Genomic DNA, 15141 nt, shown 5'->3' with positions numbered 1-15141 from the left:
AGAAAGTAAGGAATAACAAACACTATACAATGATACATACCTCGCTATCGGGATGAAAACATTGACTGGCAGCCAAATAACCAATACGTTTGCAAGTAAAGCGCGAAGAACTCATTACTTCGATTATATTAAAGCCAGCCCATGATATATCATAGCCAAGCATTTGTATCTGTGGAAATGAAGGAACAGAAATAGAAAGTGAATAAAAAAGTAATAATTAATTGTCTAAAATCAGAAGGAAAATTAAATTTAGAATAACATCGTGCATACAAATTGTCCAGGATATTAAATCGAACATGTCGGTCTCCAACATTTATCATTTCGAAAAAAGTTAAAAAAAGACTGGGATAGTTACTTATTTGTGTTTCTAGAGATGAAACTTAATCTAGGAAAGATTAAAGGTTTAAGATTTAACCCAAATCATTGGCCTTGTGAGCGCTTGTTTTGCGCTCTATTAATTTTAGAATAAGCCTGGAGGAGAGACCTATGCTATGAATCCTGTGCTAATTACCTGTTTATTTATTTGTAAATAATCAATCAATTATTTGTAACTTGCTGGGAGTTTGATGATTCATTCTCTACTATCAAAGTCTCTTATGGTGATTTCGATTCCCTTTGGAGTATATTAAATATATCACAAAAAGTGACCAATAGTAAAATGTTCAGTATAAACATAGACACGTTCTAATGCGGAACATAAAAAGCAAAAAAAAAATGCCTATTTTAATTGAATATTTTTTAAAATTCCAATCAACTTTATATATCCTTTACAAAAGTACTTTATAAACCTACTTAAAAGCTGCGTTAAGTTTTGATTATACCAGTAGAAGTAATAACAAATTGTTGGCGTTAATGAATATGGCTAATATTTAGAGTACATCGCTATTTTGGTGTAGGAACCTATGACAACAGCTGATTTATATAGCTGCATTTTACACCGTAGACTTGGGACAGTGCAGGAAATGCAACATTTTTGCATTCTCTGTAGGCAACAACATTACAACCGAAAACTGGAGGATTTCTACTTCAAAGACATTTCATTTAAGTCCCACATGTTCTTTTGGAATCCTCTAAAAGCCTTCCACTTTTGGGAGGCTCTTAGGGGACGGAGAATTTTTTAGGAGTGGTGGCCCCCGTATCTTTCATTGGAATTCCATTCCGTGCCTATCGACCTACTATCCCTTTTGGGATGTGACAGGAGTCACATTCCCGAAACGTGTTCAAGCCCCAAATACCTTTAATTTGAGTCCCATATTGTCATCGGTCTCCATGTCCGTTTGAGGGGATTTTGTGGTATGTGGGGTGGGGCGGCCGTTGTACTCCCATGCGGAGTCGAGCGATTTTGACTTGACTCCGACTCCAGGCAAATAACGTTTCCATTCTTGGTGCAAATCTCATCGGATACTTTTACGTTGGTACATTGTACTTATATCGAATTCATTGCGAACACGCCTCTATGATGTAGAAACCACACTACCACGCTCGACACCCTTCCTGTTAGCTGTTCTTTTCCCAATGCATGTGTTTGTGTGTGTAGTGGCACATGTTTGTCTACTCCGCTGTACTACTCCACCGGCAGTTCAAACGTCTATCATGACAATGTCTTCAAAGACTTCTTTAAGATAATTTGAATTTCGTCACCGATATGGCATTTTTGCTGCCATCTCTTGCGTGTTATCTGTTATCGTTTCGATTTTATATCATATTTGTACTCTACATCATTAAGATGGGTCGACGTACCCGCTTAATATTGTTTTGAGTGTTGGCGGCCTTCAAATACTTGGTGTCTAACCAACGTAGCGCAGAGGTTAGCATTTCCGCCTATAACGCTGTACGCCTGGGTTCAAATCCTGGCGAGACCATCATAAAATTTTCAGCGGTGGTTATCCTAATGCTGGCGACATTTGTGACATGTAACAACTTCTCCAAAGAGGTTTCGCACGGCGGCACGCCGTCCAAACTCGGCTATAAAAAGGAGGTCCATCATCATTGAGCTTAAACTTGAATCGGACTGCACTCATTGATATGTGAGAAATTTGCCCCTGTTCCTTAACGGAATTTTCATGGTCAAATTTGCATTTGCAATATTAGTATCCTAGCGTGTGCCCTTGGTCGACAAGGAATATCTTCCTTCTTGACTAAATCAAGTGATGCGCCTGGCCAGATCTCGCCAATCTTCTTTAGGGCGCAACAATAATTTCAATTGAACGTTGATCACCGAAAGCAATAAGTTTGTATCGGCCCAGATACCAGCTTGCATCGTCACAAACTGGAGGAAACACAGGCAATTCCGCAAGGACATCAGAGTATACAGATGACAGTCCATTAACTATACTACTCTAATTTTTCCTAGGTATGCAGCCCTATTCTCCAACCTTGTCGACAACTACCTTCATCAAGCTGTACCCAGCGACATTAGCAAAGTTTATTGTTCGCCTTATTACTATTGTTCGCCTTAGTTCTTTTGGGCATGGGATGGCCTCCAGGTGACCGCAGCCTTTTGGAAGAATGTGGTGCCATTTCCGAATCTAGACGAGCCCAATTAAGGGGGCCTCTCTCGTCATCGGTGAGAGTTTTAGGATCATTCACACGCAAATTTTATTAGATTTTTATGAAGTTTTGTATGCAGTGCTGAGCAGTAACTTCCAATAGCCGTGCCAAGTATTAATTATTATTATTAAGTATTAAACCAAGTTCAAATTAAATAAAATGAAATTCAAATAATTTTTATTAGGCATTTTTATGTACCGGTATGATTCCCAAAATTATTTTGCAGTTTTTCAGATTTCCAGTTACGCGCATGAAATATATGATGAAGCGGAAGTAGCATCATTACATACATAATAATATTTCTACTCTTCGACATGTTGGAAACTACATAGATATACATAAATTGAGCATACCGAGAGTGATAAGGCTAAGAGGAGAGCCTTTAGTCGTGTCCGTGTAATGTAATCCATGGTGCCAAGTCATCCAAGGCGTTGGGCCCAAGGAAATCTCCACACTAATGCTGAAAAATCTGGATTTATTTGGAGTTGAGCAACTTCTAACTGTTCTCTTCTTAACCAGATTTTGAACACTCTTATAGTGCCTGATGTCTGCAATTGACCTGATGAAAACCATCGACAACGGCTGACTCCCCAGTATACAACACACTGCTTAAACAAGAACAACCCGATGTCTGGAAGATGGGTAGGGTGATCTCGGTGCAGAAGCCTGGGACAGACGATCTCTCTTTTCTCACCAGTAGCCAAGACGCTTCAGCCCAGGCCATTTCACAGGACGGTGCTCGTGGCACTGGACCTAACTTACAATCCGGCAGATGCAGCCGCAGGATTTGCGTCTCAATTGTGGCCTGGGACCACACAACACACGTCACATGTTTAACTGCTCACACACCCCACTTTGGTCACAGAGTTCCTGGATCTGGATATTCAAGAGAACCAAGCAGACGAAAGACAACACACTGCTTCAACAATATCAGCCTGGCACGCGATAGCTGTGAGCACCACACAGGCTGGAACATTGACGTCCGATTTGTGTGGTGTTCATTGCTTTTACGAAAAGCTTAGCTGCGAGCCACAGGTTGCGGACGGAGCAGCTGCAACTGTAGTCACGGACAATCAGCGGTATCGAGGGGAGGGTCTCAGTGAGAGGCCAGCTGGCACAGGCTCTTGTTTAAATACTGAGTGCCTATGATGATCGATACGACAAGGCGAGTTATTTGCGCCTTGTTCCCGCGGCGATCGCTCGTATAGACCGGATCGAGCTTGCTCGCCTAAAGGAGCTTGACGAGGATCGCCAACTCCACAAGCAAATGTGGCTACAATAATATCAGTGGTAAAACTATTTTCTATTATGTATCGATTTATTCACAGTGTATTTGTATGCGACCTTTTTTAATATATTCAAATATTTATTTTAATTCAAGCTCAAGCTCGTTGCTTTTTATTTGTATGTTCATTTATTTATAATAAATAAATAAACTGATTGCGCGATTTGACATATTCATGTCTTTTCCTATATCCGTTGGATGCGGTTCAATAAATGTAATCCAAATAATCCATTTATTGAAACACATTGAAAGTACAGAAAGGGTTGGTCCATGCAGTTGTTCCTTAGGTTGTTGTTGTTGTTGTTTTATACTTAGGCTGTAGAACTATATACTACTTTTCACAGTAGTATTTTTTAATAGTTTAGGTAGCACATTCCTGTTCCTCTAGAGCAATATGATAACTTCAAACTCTTAAAAAAATTCTAAACGTTAAACGTAAGTTTCGCTACAAGGTCAAAGGGTCAATGAGAAGCATTTTAACGCCTCCATGTTATACCCGCCAAATCGTATTCGTTTCTTTGAAGCTATTGATCTCAAAACCTTTACGTATATTTTTTTGTTTTTTCCATATCGTATTTATATTTGTACTCGAAGACAAATATCTACATGCATACGAATGTATGTTTGCGGCCATAAACGCGCCTTTCTGTTAACATAGCTTAATAACGACAATGTTAAATTGTGCAAATAGTTCACACAAATTCCCAAAGGGCAACAAGAGCAAAAGTAAAATCAGTACAAATTGAATCTAGAGGCAAAGGAGAACTGCTTAGTGTGGGCTGACAGCAAACAAAGAACGAAAAAAGGATATGACACCATTATTTTATCATCGTTTTTGTAATTCTTGTTATCTTCTCATGTTTCCGCATTATTGGCTGTATTAAATTACACATGACCACCATTTCCTCAAAAATCTATGGCCTACTCTTTAAGTGATCAATGATTTCCACCTCCTATGCAATACATTGCCATCTAAATTGGAATTGCTTTCCTATGAACACACTAACCCTTTTTGCATCGTCAAACCATTTCGTCTGTATTAGCTGCATCTTTAAAAGCGTTCCAATCAAAAGAAACCTCTTAGTTTTTCGTTTCACTTAAGTTTAATGGGCTTGTACAGTGAGGAGGAAATTGGTGGTCTACATCTGATGGATTTGCTAGTTGCTTGTGTGGGTTACCTACCCACCACTATATTTTATAGTGTAGCCACAAGGAAACATCATAACAGGGAGCGGTAATTGGGTTTACTGTTAGGTTAGTTGGTTCGTTTACTTACATAAGTTAATTTGGCCACTGCATTACATTTTACGTTTATATTGTCCTGCCTCAGTTCCTGTTTAATTTCTTCAATGCACTGGGAAATATATTTAGCCTGAAAGTAGAGAAGAATATAAATGAATGGTATTCAATTCAATCAGAAATGTGTATCATTCTAATCATCTTGCATGTGAGTTGTAATCTTATTAGCAAAATAGCCAAGTACAAGTATATATAAATTGTTATGTGCGCAACCATTTGATTTTCCTATTGCGGATTTTCCCGCTTAAATGACAGGAAACAAGTAAAAGCGTGCTAAGTTCGGCCGGGCCGAATCTTATATACCCTCCACCATGGATCGCATTTGTCGAGTTCTGTTCATTTGTCGAGATATGGTCCAGTTTGGACCACAATTAAATTATATGTTGGAGACCTGTGTAAAATGTCAGCCAATTCGAATAAGAATAGCGCCCTTTGTGGGCTCAAGAAGTAAAATGGAGAGATCGATTTATATGGGAGCTGTATCGGGCTATAGACCGATTCAGACCATAATAAACAGGTATGTTAATGGTCATGAGAGAATCCGTCGTACAAAATTTCAGGCAAATCGGATAATAATTGCGACCTCTAGAGGCTCAAGAAGTCAAGATCCCAGATCGGTTTATATGGCACCTATATCGGGTTATGAACTGACTTGTACTTTATTTGACATAGTTGTTGAAAGTAACAATATAAAACGTCTTGCTAAATTTCAGCCAAATCGGATAGGAACTGCGCCCTCAAGAAGCTCAAGAAGTCAAGTCCCCAGATCTGTTTATATGACAGCTATATCAGGTTATGAACCGATTTGAACCATATTTGGCACAGTTGTTGGATATCATAACAAAATACTACGTGCCAAAATTCATTCAAATCGGATAGGAATTGCGCCCTCTAGAGGCTCAAGAAGTCAAGACCCAAGATCGGTTTATATGACAGCTATATAAGGTTATGGACCGATTTGAACCATACTTGGCACAGTTGTTGGATATCGTAACAAAACATGTCGTGCAAAATTTCATTCCAATCGGATAAGAATTGCGCACTCTACAGGCTCAAGAACTCAAGACCCAAGATCGGTTTATATGGCAGCTATATCAGGTTATGGACCGATTTGAACCATACTTGGCACAGTTGTTGGATATCATAACAAAACACGTCGTGCAAAATTTCATTCCAATCGGATAAGAATTGCGCACTCTAGGGGCTCAAGAAGTCAAGACCCAAGATCGGTTTATATGGCAGCTATATCAGGTTATAAACCGATTTGAACCATACTTAGCACAGTTGTTGGATGTCATAACAAAACACGTCGTGCAAAATTTCATCCCAATCGGATAAGAATTGCGCACTCTAGAGGCTCAAGAAGTCAAGACCCAAGATCGGTTTATATGGCAGCTATATCAAAACATGGACCGATATGGCCCATTTACAATACCAACCGACCTACACTAATAAGAAGTATTTGTGCAAAATTTCAAGCGGCTAGCTTTACTCCTTCGGAAGTTAGCGTGCTTTCGACAGACAGACGGACGGACGGACGGACATGGCTAGATCGACATAAAATTTCACGACGATCAAGAATATATATACTTTATGGGGTCTCAGACGAATATTTCGAGTAGTTACAATCAGAATGACGAAATTAGTATACCCCCCATCTTATGGTGGAGGGTATAAAAATAAATATAGTCCAGTTTAAGATTTTAACTAAATTGCCGAATATCAGGCCACCGTAGCGCAAAAGTTAGCATGTCCGCCTATGACGCTGAGCGCCTAAGTTCGAATCCTGGCGAGAACATCAGAAAAAGTTTTCATTGGTGGTTAATACTATACATTAATACTGGCAGCCATAAAGAGGTGTCGGACTGTGGCTAGCCATTCGGACTTGGCGATAAAACGAAGGTCGCTTGTCTGTGAACTTAAACTTAAATGGAAAAGCATTCATTGATATGTGAGAAGTTTGCCCCTGTTCCTCAATGGAATGTTCATAAGCAAATTAGTATTTTTGCCAAACATCAAGATTTGTTAAACTTATAGGATTTTTTTGATTACAAGGAATTTAAATTCCTTGCGTCATTTTTTATGACTACGCTTTACCACCTGCTGTGTCTGACCTTTGTATGACTGAGTAAGTATCCTACTTAAAGCTCTGCCATTGAGGGACCTCAGTGCTCGTTTTTAGAATCCTAGGTACTCTTATATTCGGTGACAATGATGGCGTCTTAGTAACACTTAATTATTTAAATGCGGCAGAATAGTTTGCCGTGGGTATGGAAAGAACATTTTACCCAGCTGCTACAGTCTGACGATGGCGTCGAAGAAGAAGCGCGGAACCAACCCCTGATGATGGTATAGAATGTTTACCTCTTAGTCAGAATGAGGTCCAAGTAGCAGTGACCAAACTGGAGAACCATAAGCCAGCAGGAGCCGATGGGTTGTCCGCTGAATTTTAAAGACCGGAGGCGACACGCCGATAAGGCATATGCGTCAGCTTGCCTACGTGATCTGACTAGAAGAACGCATATCTGATGACATAGGAGCATACTATGTCCCGTGCACAAGAAAGGAGGCGAGACGGAATGTGCCAACTACAAAGGAATAAGTCTCGTCCCCATCACATACTTTCTAGCATACTATATGAAAGATAAAAACCTAAAGTCAATGAAATAATTGGGCCCTATCAATGCGTCTATAGACCTGGTAAATCCACCATAGACCAGATATTCACACTGCGCCAAATCCTGAAAAAGACCTGAGAAGGACAGCTCAACTCTAACCATCATTTTGTTGACTACAAAGCCGCTTTCGACAGCCCTAAATGTTCAAAGGTATTTCGAGCCATGTCTAAATTTGGTATCCCTGCAAAATTATTAAGAATCTACAGGATGACACTTGCTGACACACGTTTCTCACCAAAAATAGGAAAGAATCTCTCCGAACCATTCTATACTAAACGAGGTTTCAGACAAGGAGACAGATTATCGTGCTGTCTCTTTAATATACTCCTGGAGAAGATTATACGAGATGCAGATGTGAAAAGATATGGCACACTACTCACAAGAAAACACATGCTGCTCGCCTGTGCCGACGACATCAATATCATAGGTCGATCACCGGAAGTACAATAGTAACTGCAGCCTTTCGAAGGAAAATCAGTGAAAGTGGGTTTGGCAGTAAACGTCAATGTCGATGAGGCAAGAACAGGAAATCCAGATGTATCCATTTTGCCTAATAAGATTTTCGATGGAACATCGGTGTAAGATTATTTCGAACGATGTGAAATGGCATTCAAATTGGGCACCGAACAAATATAAGCAACTTATTTTAGTGCATATGGATCCGGAACTTAATAATGCTCTTAGGATCGTGATCAGTCCTAGATCGCCTAGTAACATTTAATATGATGAGATTAAAAAAAAACTGTGTGAGCATTTTAATGGTAAAAAGAAAAAATGCCCAGAAAGAATTAAGTTTCGCAGCATCGTACAATCGAAAGAAGAAACCACATCGTCGGCGCATTGTGAGTATGGTGAATTTTTAGACAGAATGTTGACGGAGCAGTTACTTTGTGGCCTTTCGGTACGAAATATATGTGATGAGATAATTACAATTACACATTTAATAGAGCTTATGGTATTGCTATAAGGCTAGAGTCTTCACACAAATCGGGTAATGAAATGAAAACCAAAGCTTAAAGAAGGATATTATGGTGGACTTTTAAAGATTTCGGAATGCTGTGTGCTTTGCGTGTAAAAAAAAAGCCCACATATCTTGATGATAATGATAAATCTGACAATTCGGATGCTGTTCAAAGGTAAAAAATATTTCTAAAAAGGATGAGAAGCAAAGAAACACGTTTTAAATGTACAAATTGAGAACGTTATTATTCTGATGGAACTGGATACCGGAACTCCTTGTGGAATCGTGAGCGAAACTACCCTGTCGAAAATAAGGAAGAATTCTAAGCTAATTAAAACAGAGAAATATTTCACAAGTTACAGCGGACATAAAGTACCTTGGTCGGTAATAGTTAACGTGAAGGTTATCACCATATCCAAGAAGTTGAATTTATATGTCGTCAAGGTGAATTGTGCTTCGCTGCTGGGAAGATAGTGCATCTCACATTTTTTGGATGAAATTAATTTGAAAGAGGTATTCGGCTGCACAGAAGCAGTTAATTCCATTAAAATAAAGAATATACAATTTAGATTTAGATTTAGATTTATTTGTTCGTTTTCACATACAACAAGATAACAATGATCTTATAATTACTGTATGTGAGATATCAATGACATTTAACACAGTTCAACAGAGATTAGTAGTATATAAAGTAACATTTGTAATATATAATTAATTAACAAATAATTTTGACAATATAAACATTATTTAATTAAGACATTATTAATATTAAGATTATTTAAAGATTTTTCTGTAAAGCTTTTTTAAATGAATTTGCGTTGCAAATAGATTGTATTGACAAGGGTAGTGAGTTCCATAGGCGGATCGCATTTGTTAGATATTGCCATTGTGATATCAAAAGGCGATATCGAGGCATCACCAATAGTATCCTTCTGTTTGTTCTCCCAAACTGCAGCTTTTGGTAAAGGTATTCTGGACATTTTTCATAAATGATTTTATGCAATAGTAAAAGATTTTTTATATCTAGAAAATCGCCAAATTTCATATTGCATATGCTTTTTTCATAGGGTGAACAGCTCTCGTATCGATTTAGGCCATGAACATATCTTATTATTGCATTGTGAGCTGTCTCCAGTCGTCTAGAGCTCCTAGAGTCACATTTACTAAACAGTTCACTTCCATAGCAGAGCACAGGCAGTAAGTACGTTTTAGCCAAAAGGAGGCGAATGTGTTTTGGCGTAAACGATTGTGTTTGGTACAGTGTTCTTAGCATACCAAATATTTTTCCAGTAGTCGCAACTATGTGATCGGTCCATGTCAGTGCGTTATTGAAAGTTATACCAAGATTTTTAGCCTTTTCGACTAGCTGTATGTGTTGCTCACCAATTAATATATGTTCTTCAGTAATAATATTGTGGTTGCGATTTGAAATTAAGATGCAGTTTGATTTTTTAGGGTTTATGTTAAGATAGTTGGCATGAGCCCAGTTGGAAATAATGCCCAAATCTTCATTTATTTTTAAAAAACCTTGACGTATTTCAGGTTTAGCAAAACTCAGATAGAGCTGGACATCATCAGCGTATATATGTATAGAGGAGTATCTGAGCCGTGGTGGTAGGTCATTTATGTACATCGAGAAAAGCAGTGGTCCCAAAATCGAACCCTGCGGTACACCCTTATTTAATTGAAGAGATTTGGACATTATATCCTTGATTACAACCGACTGAGTTCTTTGGCAGAGATAGTTTTTAACTAACAACACAGCAGATGCAGAAAAATTAAAATAGTGCTTCAGTTTCAAGCACAACAGCTCATGGTTAACACAGTCAAAAGCTTTTGAGTGATCCAACAGTACTAGGCAAGTAGCCAGTCCATCATCAATATTTGACCTAATATCTTCGGTAACATCGATTAAAGCAGTAACACAGCTGTGTCTTGGCCTAAAGCCAGACTGTTTGCTGGATAAGAGGCGATGCTCGTTTAAGTATGCGCTTATTTGCTTGTGAATTATCTTTTCAAAAGCTTTTGAGAAGAAAGGCAGAATTGATATGGGACGATATTCATTTCCATTTTTCGATTTTGGCACAGGTATAACTTTTGAATGTTTCCATGTGGTCGGATATATGCCAGTTGTTAGAATTGTGTTGAAGAAGTATGTGATATACGACAGTGTGTATGGTAAGGTGGATTTTATGAATTTTGGGTGTAGGTTATCCAAACCAACTGCATTTGATTTTATACTCATGCAACCCTCATAAACATCAATAGGCCGAATACATGCAAATTCAAAAGTTGTAAAGTCAGGAAATGCTGGTGTGTTTGATATGACATTTATTGGGTTTGTTTCTATATTATTATCTTCAAGATATGTTGTGCTGTTTAGGAAAGATGCGTTCAGTTCATCAGGATTTGCATCAATTTCAACTATAGGAGTGGACCCGACAACAATTTCTCGTATTGTTTTCCACTTTTTTTTGGAATCGGTAGCCTGGCGGAATTTGTTGGCGTAATAGCCAGCTTTTGCGCGATTAATTGTTTTATTTACATCAGTTCTGAGTGTTCGGTATTCTTCATGGAGCATTGGGCATTTAAAACGTTTCCATCGTCTGTAAGCCAAATCTCTCTTGTCAATTAATTTTTTAATTGACTCACTAAACCAACAGTTCTGAGCTTTTCGAGGGCGTGGTGTGCAAATAGGTACGGTGCAGTCAAGAAGATACAATAGATTTTCACTAAGAAACGTTAACTGATCATCAGTAGAATAAATGTCATATATCTTACTCCAATCAATGTTGTGTATTTCAGAAGCAAGTGTATCATAATTTATTTTATTAAAGTTAAAATAACTTGTCTGTTTTTGTTCTGGTGTGTGCACAGCATCATATGTCAGAAATATGAGATCATGCTTAGAAAAACAGGGCATACTAAGCTGATCGTATAGTAGAACATTATCAGATTTTGAAACAAGAAATATGTCAATCAGGCTGTTCGAAGTTGTTGTATAGTGAGTTGGTATTGTAGTATTTACCCCATACAATCCCATGGAGTTAAACGACTCAATAAGTGTTTTTTCCTTTAAAAGATTAGAATTGAGATCGCCGGCTATTATAACATCATCGTAGTGCACAGAAATATCAAGGATAGTGTCGAAAATACATTCATACGGTATATGACAATTTGGTCTATATGCACAACCCAATAGAATTTTACGGGTATTAATAACAAGCTCGACAAAGATTGATTCAATTTTCTCATTTTGTTCAGATTTAAAAATTACTTTGCAGGGTAAGTTATTCTTTACATATAACGCCACACCACCTCCAAGGGAGCTTCGATCATTTCTATATACATTATATCCTTCAACACTTATTATGCTGTCAGTAATAGAAGAATTAAACCAGGTTTCACTCACACATATTATGTCAACTCCAGACATTTCGAAATTGTGCCGAAATTCATCTATTTTCCTTTTCAGGCTTTGTGCATTAATATGACAGATATTCAGGCCAGTTTTCTGTCTACAGAGTACTTTAATCATGTAATATGATCCGTTATTGGAACCCAAAGTACTATTGGTTAAAGACATTTATTAGAAGTGGCAACGCTTTCAATTAAATTAAAGGAGAATAAGAACGAAGTTTTATGACATGTGCTGGGACAGTATGAGGTTGTTTTCAGTGATGTTGCAAGGGAAATTAGATTAGAATTAAAACCAAACCAATATTCGCTTTCTAATAACGTTGAGGGAGAACAAAAGGGTTGCATTTTCCGAATGGTCTTCGACAACACATGTAGTGGTAAAAAAGAACGGCTATATTAGAATCACAGGTAACTACAAACCAACTCTCAATCCTAGAATTGTTGAAGATGAGCATCCAATTCCGAAACCGGAATTTTCGTTCAACAAGTTGAAAGGAGCCAAGTTGTTTTGTCACTTAGACATTACTGATGCTTCTTCACACTTACAAATTGAGGACGAACTAGCTCATGCGTTAACACTGAATGCTCCCACTCATGGATTAATTAGGCCATTGAGAGCTATATACGGAGCTGCAAATATTCCTGCTGTTTGGCAACGAGCTATGGAGGTTGTTCTTCAAGGCGTTCCTAATGTATGCAATTTCTTCGATGACATCTTTATTTATGCAGAAACTTAAAAAAAACTAATGATTGCCCTTAAAACGACATTGGACCGTCAGCGATATTTTATTTCCAGATCTTTTTTGGGACCCTTCAGTGATGACTTCGAATTAAATTCCTTTTTCAATAAAAGAGTTTAGAGGTTGCCTATTATTTTTTCAAAATGGTAACCAATAAATGGTAGTAGCAAAATAGGTCTGTAGGAGCATACTTCATTCAGATCTTTCCCATGTTTTGCTTCCAAGCTGTTGGCACATAGTTTAAACGAATAGATGAGCTAAAGATTTTTGTTATTTTAGCTAACGCTTTTAGCGGTAAATTCTTTGACGTAATCATGCCAAAGCCAGGTGAATTTTTATTTTTGAGGCATTTTATTTCCTGAAGTACTTCCTTTAAGGTAACTTTTGAAATTGTTTCTAAACATGGTAGGCCGAAGTTTTCTACTGTTGAGCTTGACTTAAAAAAAAAAAGGTGTACAAGTGTTTCGCAAAATCATTGGCCTTCTGAATATCAGTTTTTGTCAATGCATTTTGTATTGTCCTTAGGGGTTGATTAATGTTTTTAGGACAGTTCAATTTTGTGTGGCTTTCCACAATGAATAATCTGTTGTACTATCATAACTCTGCTTTGAAATAAACTAATTAAATTTTGTTTTGTTTAATTTCTTTGCGAGCCGTTTGAGTTAACTTATTCAGAAATCATCTGTTTTGGGAGGATCTGTTCATTTGCCACATCTTTCTTTATTTGCTTTTCTGATTTACCATATTTCGTATGTACAAGGAATATGTGTGTTCTGCGTAAGCTTTATTGGATATTGGCGTACTACTCCCGCATGCATTTTTTGTTATTTTTGTAAGTCTTTGACCATTCAACACCTTCCGCTGTTTTTATTGGAGTAAATGGACTTATTAATCTTGGATTTTCTTTGTTCGCGGTTTATTTTTTTGTATGCCAATTATTGGGTTGCCCAAAAAGTAATTGGGGATTTTTCATATAGTCGGCGTTGACAAATTTTTTCACAGCTTGTGACTCTGTAATGGCATTCTTTCTTCTGTCAGTTATCAGCTGTTACTTTTGGCTTGCTTTAGAAAAATAGTGTAAAAAAAGTATATTTGATTAAAGTTCATTCTAAGCTTTACTAAAAAAGCATTTACTTTCTTTTAAAAAATCCGCAATTAGTTTTTGGGCAACCCAATATATTGGATTGATCAGAATTTGATTCGAAACTCTCCTCGACAGTCATGAAATTGACATATTTTGTTGGTAATGAAGAAATTAATTAGTCCTGGACTTTTACTTGTGTCTGTATGCCCATAAGTTGACATTACGTTACAACCATATACATAGGTCTATAGCTTTGAGAAGTTCCCGTCCTTTTGTGGTTGTTAATCTTGACCCCCATTTAACATGCTTAGTATTAAAATCAGCTAATATTATAGAGTTTTATTTAATTTTTTTTTATTAACGGCAGAAGCTGCAATAGTAGTTGTTTTATTATTTTGGACCAACAATTTTTTTATTTTGTTTTCTCTTAGCTTCTTTCGTACTTTCGCTGCAATACATCCTCGATAGCTTGCCGTTTGCTCTTCACCGCAGCCGACACATTTCGGATTCAAATTTGGGGGTTTTTTTCACAATGTTTAGATTCGTGTTTCCTACACAGCAAACAAATCTTGGTTCTTTGAACAATAATTTTTTGTGTGATTGTAACTTTGACACTTTCCGCACTGTGGGATAAGTGATTTTTGTATTGATCCTTAAGATCTGCTATTATTTCTTTTGTAACAATTATGTGACGACTTTTTGGCATTACTCTAATGGGACTTTACTGTTTATCTTCGTATGTATACCGTGTAATGTTTGAATCAGTAAGTGATTTGGTGGTATTATGGTAATCATTTGCTTCAAATGTATTAATCTTGTACGACTTATTATTTAGAAGCTTAAATTTGAAAGCGTTTTCTACTAAGCTCTTAACAAGACGGTGTAGATCAGTGTCATTTTTGCCATAAGACTCTACAATAGCAGGCGGTTTGTTTTGATGACTATTTTTTATTTATTTTTATTTTTCTTGGTTTTGCATTTTTCTTGGTGCTTGTTTGTGGAGGGCTTAGTTGACAATTCTGAACATTTCTTCTTTTTCCTCTTGTGTCTTTCGAGTATCCAGTCGGTTTCACGATTAAGTTCTTCTTCATCAGTGAAGTACTCACCATGTGTATTCTGCTGGT

At 37.4% G+C, this 15141-nt stretch overlaps 1 protein-coding gene across 3 annotated transcripts in view; it reads right to left on the bottom strand.

The window, feature by feature from the left end:
• LOC106090664 (AP-3 complex subunit delta) overlaps nt 1-15141 on the bottom strand; it is a 72742-nt gene that overhangs the window by 44522 nt on the left and 13079 nt on the right. For all 3 annotated transcript variants that reach the window (XM_059366364.1, XM_013256939.2, XM_013256940.2), the window contains 2 exons: nt 5112-5207; nt 41-169 (listed from right to left, as the gene is read on the bottom strand). In XM_059366364.1, the coding sequence (XP_059222347.1) occupies nt 41-169; nt 5112-5207 (225 nt within the window). The remainder of the gene's footprint in view (nt 1-40; nt 170-5111; nt 5208-15141) is intronic.

Source organism: Stomoxys calcitrans, chromosome 4 (assembly GCF_963082655.1).
Source record: "Stomoxys calcitrans chromosome 4, idStoCalc2.1, whole genome shotgun sequence".
Lineage (NCBI taxonomy): Eukaryota > Metazoa > Arthropoda > Insecta > Diptera > Muscidae > Stomoxys > Stomoxys calcitrans.
Note: the sequence above shows the minus strand (reverse complement) of the source record. Positions and strands in the feature narration are given on the sequence as shown.